The sequence below is a fragment of the Cricetulus griseus genome, chromosome 7 (genome assembly GCF_003668045.3).
Source record: "Cricetulus griseus strain 17A/GY chromosome 7, alternate assembly CriGri-PICRH-1.0, whole genome shotgun sequence".
In the NCBI taxonomy this organism is placed as follows: Eukaryota; Metazoa; Chordata; class Mammalia; order Rodentia; family Cricetidae; genus Cricetulus; species Cricetulus griseus.
In genome coordinates, this window is record NC_048600.1 from 107563266 (window position 1) to 107571539 (window position 8274).

General features: G+C 49.3%; 1 protein-coding gene across 1 annotated transcript in view; it reads left to right on the forward strand.

Moving 5' to 3' along the window:
- Mrpl27 (mitochondrial ribosomal protein L27) overlaps positions 1-3711 on the forward strand; it is a 5516-nt gene extending 1805 nt beyond the window's left edge. The window contains exons 2-4 of the mRNA XM_027424379.2: positions 1226-1351; positions 1733-1800; positions 3279-3711. Of these exons, the coding sequence (XP_027280180.1) occupies positions 1226-1351; positions 1733-1800; positions 3279-3485 (401 nt within the window). The 3' untranslated portion in view covers positions 3486-3711. The remainder of the gene's footprint in view (positions 1-1225; positions 1352-1732; positions 1801-3278) is intronic.
- The last annotated feature ends 4563 nt before the right edge of the window (positions 3712-8274 follow it).

The following is an 8274-nucleotide window of genomic DNA, read 5'->3' on the forward strand; positions in this document are numbered from 1 at the left end:
GGCGTTCACACACCACTCTGCCCAGCCTGCTCTATAAATTCTTATCTCTAGGCCTGTATCACAGCTAGTTTCTGTTTTTTATGAGATTATGAGAAGCCTAGGTAACTGGCACTATGAGCTTATTCTTCAAACACATAAAGTTTTTCTACAGGTGCTAACATGATCCTATAATTTCCCTTAGAGATCTAAAGATAGACTGCCGACCGCCCACTGTTAGCCTGAATTTTACGTGTGTGTGTGAGTGTTTTGCCTGTGTGTATGTATGTGTGCCATACTGTGTGCCTGGTACCCAGAGAGGTCAGAATGAGTCAGCGGATCCCCGGGAACTGGAGTTACAGGTGGTTGAGAACCACTGCATGAGTGCACGAAATTGAACCGAGGTTCTGAGCAAGAGCAGCCAGTGCTGTTAACCTCTGAGCCGTCTCTCCAGCCCCATTAGTATGCATTTTAGAGACTGTTCTTTTAAAGGTATTTTTAGTCTTCAAAATTTTTATTCATATATACAATGCATTTTGACCAAATCTGTCCCCTTCACCTCCTCCCACATCATTTTCCCTTTTAAAATAAATGTGGCTGAGCATTTTGGAATGACTGAGAGGTCAGATTGGTGCTGATCTTGCTTAAACATCTACTCGTGGGCTCTGGGACGATAGGACCTTTCTGAAATGGCCAGCTGCCTGTCAGAGGTACCCTGACACGCTGCTCTTCTGGTTGCAGTTGACAGGTGTCCAGTAGGTGAGTAGATAACTAAGAAAGTGGTGGGGCAGAAGCAGAAACCTCTTTTCATGTCCCATTGTCTGGCCCTTCCCTAGGGTATAAGACTGAATTTTTGAAGCAGAAGTGGTGTCCACTTCTGTTTCTGTGCTCAGCAGGACTGAATGTGTCAGGAGCCAGAGCACGTGATGTTTTTTTTTTTCCCTCATTTATGCTCATTGCCTTCACACACACACACACACACACACACACACACACACACACACACACACACACACACACACACACACACACCATGCTTACCTCTCAGCTTATTCCAAGAATGAATTGCTCCCTGCCCAGCATTCTCCAAATACCATACACTTAGTATTCCGGTTCTCTTCGCACATCTTGAGTCTTTCTCATCTCCCTTGCTGCTTCTCAGCTTAGCAAATGATCCACAGAGGCAAAGAAAGAGCACCCTGTCTGGGAGCCTCTCTGAGTAATGTTTCTGTTTTCTCTGCACTTATAGCCCTGTTGAGCCCCACGGCAGCTACAGCTCTTGCAGTCAGATATGCATCCAAGAAGACAGGTGGTAGCTCCAAGAATCTTGGTGGGAAATCACGAGGCAAACACTATGGCATCAAGAAAATGGAAGGTGAGGGTGTGCCTTGGTTCCTGGTTTCCAGCTGCATTCTGTGATGCTGCCCTGCTCTTTCTTAGAAGAGCTAACTACCATGCAAGTGCCTCATGCTGTGCTCTCCGAAGTTCACCAAAGCATTGGCTCCACACTGAAGGAGCAGATGAGATCTAGGGAGGGGTGGGAGCCCCATTGATTTCTGGTTTCTTAGCCGTGCAACCAAAAAGAGGCTGCTGGGTGGGGATCAGGGGCTGTTTATGTAAGACTATCTTGGAGGTGTTTTCCAGGAGCAGGCTTGGGGGTTGGTGGTGACCTTGCACTGTCATGATTTCTCAGCATTTTGCTGTGCCTCTGTGAACACCGGTGCAGAGTCAGCTCAACTGTGGACTTCTCTTTTAGGTCACTATGTTTATGCTGGTAACATACTCGGCACTCAGCGTCAGTTTCGATGGCACCCAGGCGCCCATGTGAGTTGCTCTGAGCCTTTCCCCCTTTTCTTTCTTAGGACAACCTTTACATGCTCATGTCTTGTGTCTTCAGCCCATCCCAATGAGGTGGATGTCATCTCTGTTTTATGGTTGAAATGCCAGAGGCTCAGAGAGTGGTGGAACCCTAGTTAAAGCTCAGATTTGCCTAACGTAAGATTATAGCAGGTCCTGGGCCTCATATATAATATGATATATGGGGCATTAGCAGCTGCCTCAGGATCTTAAAATACAGTTATCTTGGGCTGGAGAGATGGCTCAGAGGTTAAGAGCACTGACTGCTCTTCCAGAGGTCCTGAGTTTAATTCCCAGCAACCACATGGTGGCTCACAACCATCTGTAATGAGACCTGGTGCCCTCTTCTGCCTGCAGACATACATGTAACAAAATCTTAAAAAAAAAAAAAAAAAAAAGCCAGGCATTGGTGGCACATGCCTTTAATCCCAGCACTCGGGAGGCAGAGGCAAGAGGGTCTCTGTGAGTCCGAGGCCAGCCTGGTCTCCAGAGAGAGTGCCAGGATAGGCTCCAAAGCTACACAGAGAAACCCTGTCTCGAAAAGAAAAAAAAAAAAAGAAGAACTCACAGAGATCGGCCTGCCTCTGCCTCCCGAGTGCTGGGATTAAAGGCGTGTGCCACCAACGCCCGGCTAAACTTGTTACTTTAAAGGGTCATCGGAAGGATGGAATGAATGGACCATGAAGAACTTGGAGCATACTTAGTTCAAATACATCAGCTTCTATTGTTACTATTTTAGTAAAGAATCCACATCCAATGTCTTTCTTTGGGAGGGGATTGAGAGTGTTGCTAATAGGGTCTCACTCCGTAGTGCAGTTGGCCTTGAACACAGAGATCTGCCTGCCTTTGACTTGAGTGCTGGGTTGAAAGCATACATAACCATCCTGGACTTGATGTTTATTAAAAACATTTAACTTTGTATTACCTCAAAAGGGGGTTGGAAATATATCTATCTAATGCTCTAGGTAAGAAATGAGTTATAATGTAACGGTGTGAAACAATACTTAGTCCTCAGGACTTAACTGTGAGCACTTACTGTGTAAGCACTGTGTGTATTAGCTGATGTCATTATTGTTTTACTAGCATATACAGTATTTCCATGGAACCTAAACTTTATAATGTAAACCAAGCATGCTGTCAGGGGCAGTGATCTGTGGTACCTTTGAGGGCCTGGCTTGGGGACCTGTCCACTGTGGCTTCTGACGAGCTGTGTTAACTTTACTACCATTACCAGTATTGAGGTTATTTTCTTTTCCCTCCTTTCTTACGGAGTTGGTGAAGGAGCAGAGGCAAAGAAGTACCAAGCAGCCGGAAAGAGAAACTGGAGAGGGAGTGCCCCAGAGCCTGCCCTTCTGCTTCAGACTTCACTCTGAAGGAGAAATGTGGCCTGAGGCCGTGGGTGGCCCTCCTGTCTTCTTCCAGCTGACCAGGTCTGTGTGTTACAGGTGGGACTCGGGAAGAACAAGTGCCTCTATGCCCTGGAGGAGGGGACAGTCCGCTACACAAAAGAGGTCTACGTGCCCAATCCCCAAAACAAGGAGGCTGTGGACCTGGTCACCAGCCTGCCCAAGGGCGCTGTGCTCTACAAGACATTTGTCCACGTGGTTCCTGCCAAACCTGAGGGAACCTTCAGACTGGTGGCCATGCTTTGATCCTGTTGAAACCATCGGATGGAGACCCGGAGCCCAGGCCACAGGGGCATGTAATAGTGGAAGTCAAGAGCCCGGGTGAGGACCAGGTCCCCACAGAAGAGACCTGTTGAATGGTGACTCTGCAGGAGCCTTTGTGTGTGACTGCCGGAAACCCTTTGGTAGCTCAGACATGAGCATCAATAAAGCCAGCTGAGTCCTGCATCTGTGCCATTTGGGGACAAGTCCAGATGGAGCTGCTTACTGCTCTGGTTTCTAGCCATGTTTGTTCATGTACTCTGAAGGAAAATAAAGGAGAGAGAGCTACCAGAGCAAGGAAGCAAGGAAGGGAGCTGGTTTTAAGGAGTACTCATTAGCACCGTCCCTTAGAGGGGTAAGGAGGGCCTATGCTCTAGAGTAGCGGTGCTCAACCGGGGGTCCTGACCTCTTTGGAGATTGAACGACTCTTTCACATAGATTGCCTAAGACCATTCTGCATAGCAGACATTTACATGACGATTCATAACAGTAGCAATATTAATTAAGAAGCAGCAACAAAAATAATTTTTTGGTTGGGGGTCACCACAGCATGAGGAACTGTACTAAAGGATCAAAGCATTAGGAAGGTTGAGGACACTATTCTAGAGTGTCACTGCTGCTTCCTTCTTGGGTCCCTTAAAGGTCCAGAAGTTGGACCCTGGAGGTGGGGGAGTAGAGGAAGCCATGTGGTTCACCTGCTGCCATAGGTAGAGGGAGCCAGCTCTAGCCCCCAGAGATGGCTACATGGTAGCTCTTCACATGCTCTGCCTCTGCAACTTCAGAGCAGAAGCTTAGGGGACAGTAGGCTCAGCCATGTGCCCCTGCCCTGAAACAGGAGGACCCTTCCAGTGGTAAGGCGGGTAGGTAGGTGGCAAACAGCGTCTTCTGGCCCACAAACAGTGAGCCGCATTACCTTCTGTTTGCTGACTTATTTCAAACTAGAAACAGCAGCAATGAGTCTGGTTTTCGGGTTGAAGGGCTCGGGCAGGCCTCCACTGTCAGCCCAGCCCAAACCTCAGAGGTCTGGCCTCTAGTAGAGAGACCAGGAAGGAAATCACAGCAGGTAGGATGGTCACTTTGACAGCTAGAGATAAGTGGCTGCAGTCCCAGAGGATGGTGTTTAAAGTCCGGTGACTCCTAAACACCCTCCATGATCGCTCACAGGGCCTCCAGAGATGGGGCACGCAGTCACCTTCCTGTTCTGGAGTTCTGCTTTGAAGTTGTCACCTGATACTTTCAGGGAATGATCCTAGATTCCCCACATCCTGCAGATCGGCCTGGGGTCTGCAGAGATTTACTTTGACATCCTGTGTATGGTTGTGGGTACTGAGGTCAGCTGGGCTAGTGGTGTAGATATGGGAGCCCAGTTAGGCCTGTCTCAAGAGAACCAAAGCTGTCCTTTCCAGACCCTGACAAGATGGAAGGGCAGGCCACATGGCTGCTTCCTGAGGGGTCAGCAAGCCATGTTGGGGTTGGAATGCAGGCAATGTCCTTGAGGCCTCTTGTAGCTTGGTGGCAGTTGAAAGAATTAGAGGACAAGGGTTTTAGCCATCTCCTTGTCTTCCCCAGTGTACACACACACACACCCTTTACACTGCTGTTTCGGGGCCACACATCCCTTTTAAGCCTTCCTGGCCTGGGGTCTATCCACAGAGGCAAAGTGGGGCTTTCAAATACTGGGGGTTTTGTAGCCTTTACCTTGTCCTGCCCAGTGGTCACTGAGCAGACACTGTGTAAGAGTAATATGGGAAAGGCTGAGTTCTCCAGGGCACCCAAGGCTTGGAGCGCTAAATAGTTCAGGGCCCCAAGCACTACGCAGTCTGCTGGTGAAATCTGCCCTGGTCGTTTTGTCAAACAGTTGGGCACTCAGGCTGACTGCCACAGGGTTTACTGATGGGTCCCTGGGCAGCCTCATTCAGAATCTCTCTCAGGAGACACCATTATGACTAAGGAAAGCACAGGGAGCAAGGGAGTCATGCACCAGTTTCCCAGTCTCCCTTACCCTGTCTGACCAGTGAGCCCAAGGCCCAGGGCATGTTCCTGCTTCTCCTAGCATCTGACATCTTTCCCTCCATTGTTCTAGCCACATCAGGCCCCTTGCCTGTGTGTGCATACTTCACTTAGAGACAATGCAAGGATCTTCATCTGCATTTCCCTGGGGGAACCTCTCTAGGTGGCAGAGGTAGGGAGGAGCTAAGCCTCAGGATCCAAGGTAAGCCTGGGGTACTTACTGGTTAGCCTGCAAGAGGGCACAGTCCTGACACTTTATCCATTCCTGTTTCTTCTGCTAAATCCAGGCCCTCAGTGTGTCTGGGAGGCACTCAGGCAAGGAAGACAGTCCACTCCTTTCTGGCTACCAGTTCTGATGGCCTTTGGAAGGTCAGTCAGAACAGCATTTTCTGTTATCACCCCTCCATCCTGGGTCTGCTCCCCAGAGTTGGAAGGTCAGAGCATAGGGCTGTAGCTCAAATTTATTTTGCTTCTTCCATAGCTGCTGGATGGTGTCCTGTCCCTAGGGAGAGGCCTAACAGTGCTAGAGTTGCCCCCTCCTGTGCACAGAAACCTGCTCTGGCTTTCCATCACGGGAGGGGGGAGAGGGGCTAGGCAGAGACCTTTGTCTTCACCGAGGGTTCTCCGCAGTTTGTTTACCAATGGTGAGGGAGGGGCCTGGCCAGGATGTTGTAAACTCTTTTCCTACTGCTGCTCTGAGCTGGAGGGAACCTGGGCTCAGCAGATCTCAAAGGATCCTTCCTAAGGAACAGTTGCTTCTGTTAGGCCAGAAGACGGGGCCGTTTGGTCAGTACCTATGCACAAAACCCAGAGCAGCTTCATGCACCTGTAACCCCAATGCTGGGAGCCGGAGAAAAGGATCCCCAAGGCTTGTGGGCTAGGCAGCCCAGCTGAAAAACCTCCAAGCTCCAGGTTCAATAAGAGATCTTGTCTGAAAAGGGTGAGACAGAAACTTGCAGAGTGGGATACCCGACATTGTCCTCTGGCCTGTGCATGTGTGCACTCCCCCAACATACACACACGCAAACAAAAACAATGCTCTGAGACTATTGTGCTATAGGCTGGTTAATGGGCCTGACTGTGGGCTCTAGTATGACAGCTTGATTTACTGCCTGTGCCTCAGCTACTGAATCCACTTAGTGATTTTTTTGTTCCTGACTTAAGAGTTGATACTGGTATATTAAAACAAACTGTCGGGCAGTGGTGGTAGTGCACACCTTTAATCCCAGCACTGAGGAGGCAGAGACAGGCAGATCTGAGATCGAGGCCTGCATGGTCTATGGAGTCAGTGTCAGGACAGCCAAAGCTACACAGAAAAAACTCAAAAAACCAAAATAATAAATGATAAAAACAAACAAAAACCCACCCTTATCATCTGGAGAGCTAGAATGCAGCGTCAAATATTCATTAAAGTGGAAGTCAGAGAAAGCAACCATCTACTCTGGACCAAAACACCATTCCCTGTGTGCTCCTACCCTTAGCACTTCCTGAGTGGCCAGTCACACCCTGTGAGAATAGCAGAATGCAGTGACAGAGTGGCTGTGGGGCCTCCTCGTCCCCTCCAAAGAGTGCCGTACCATCAGCTTTGACTCATTTCTCAGCTCTGCTTTCTGACTTCCTACCTGAAGATGGGAAGGACCAGCCTCCAAAATTGCAAACAGCCCACTCTGGTCAGTCAGGAGCACCCTCTCTTGGCAACTGGGAAAATGCTACAGTCTGGGCAGCAATAAGCCATTTACTCCCCGAGCTAAGCCAAGCTGAGCTTTGCCCAGTGTGGCAGCTGAAGAAGTGATTTGAGAGGTTCAGAAACCTTCATTCGGACCCCCACATTATGTAAGGCATGAGGGACCAATACTGAGCCTTTAGTGAAAACAGGAGGAGATGGGGGGTTGGGGGGCAGAGTGCTTGAGAAAGGCAAGGAAAGTGAGTAACTTAGACATCATTCACACAGGTGCTAGGGCAGTGGTTCAGTCCCTGCCCCTAGCGGTAAAGGGACAAGCTACAGAACTAACTAGTAGGGCATGACCACAACCACCTCTGTTACTGAGTAGGATACAGAGACAGGGCTTGAGTAGGTAGCATGAAAGATGAAACTTTAGGGGATGGGCCTCAGTAATACTGAAGGCCCCTAGGCCAGCATTTACTGCAGTCTGGCCCAGTGGTCAGGTAGAGTGCCTGGTGGGGCATTTTAGAACTAAATACCACTAAGGCTGGCCTGCTGGTGGCAATGAGGAATCTAGGCCTCCCAGAGCCCATTTTCCCACAGAAAGGCAGCCACACTGGAGAGCTGCCTGGATTCTGGGTGAATTTTCCACTGTTCCTGCTACAGGTACCATTACCATTTCAAGGCTATCAAAGAACCAGCTAAGACTTCTAGAAACCCCAGGGATCAGCCACAGCTCCCTCATACACTGGAGAAAATGTGGAGTGTCAGTATGCTAGTTTGTCACCTTGACACATGCTAGGAGCATCGGGAAGAAGGTATCTCAACTGAGAAAATGCCTCCAGTAATGACTGTTGTCAAGGGTCCACCACTGTGGGTAGTACCAGCCCCTGTTAAGTGGTCCTAGGAGGTATAAAGCTGACATGAGACTGGGGGCAAGCCAATAAGCAGCCTTCCCACGGCCTGTGTTAGTGCTTGCCTCCAAGTTGCCGCCCTGGCTTCCCTTTATAACAGACTATAAGCTGTTAGTTGAAATAAACTCTGCCCTCCCATGCGTCTAGCCATGGTCTTCATCATAGCAATAGAAAGCAAACAAGGACA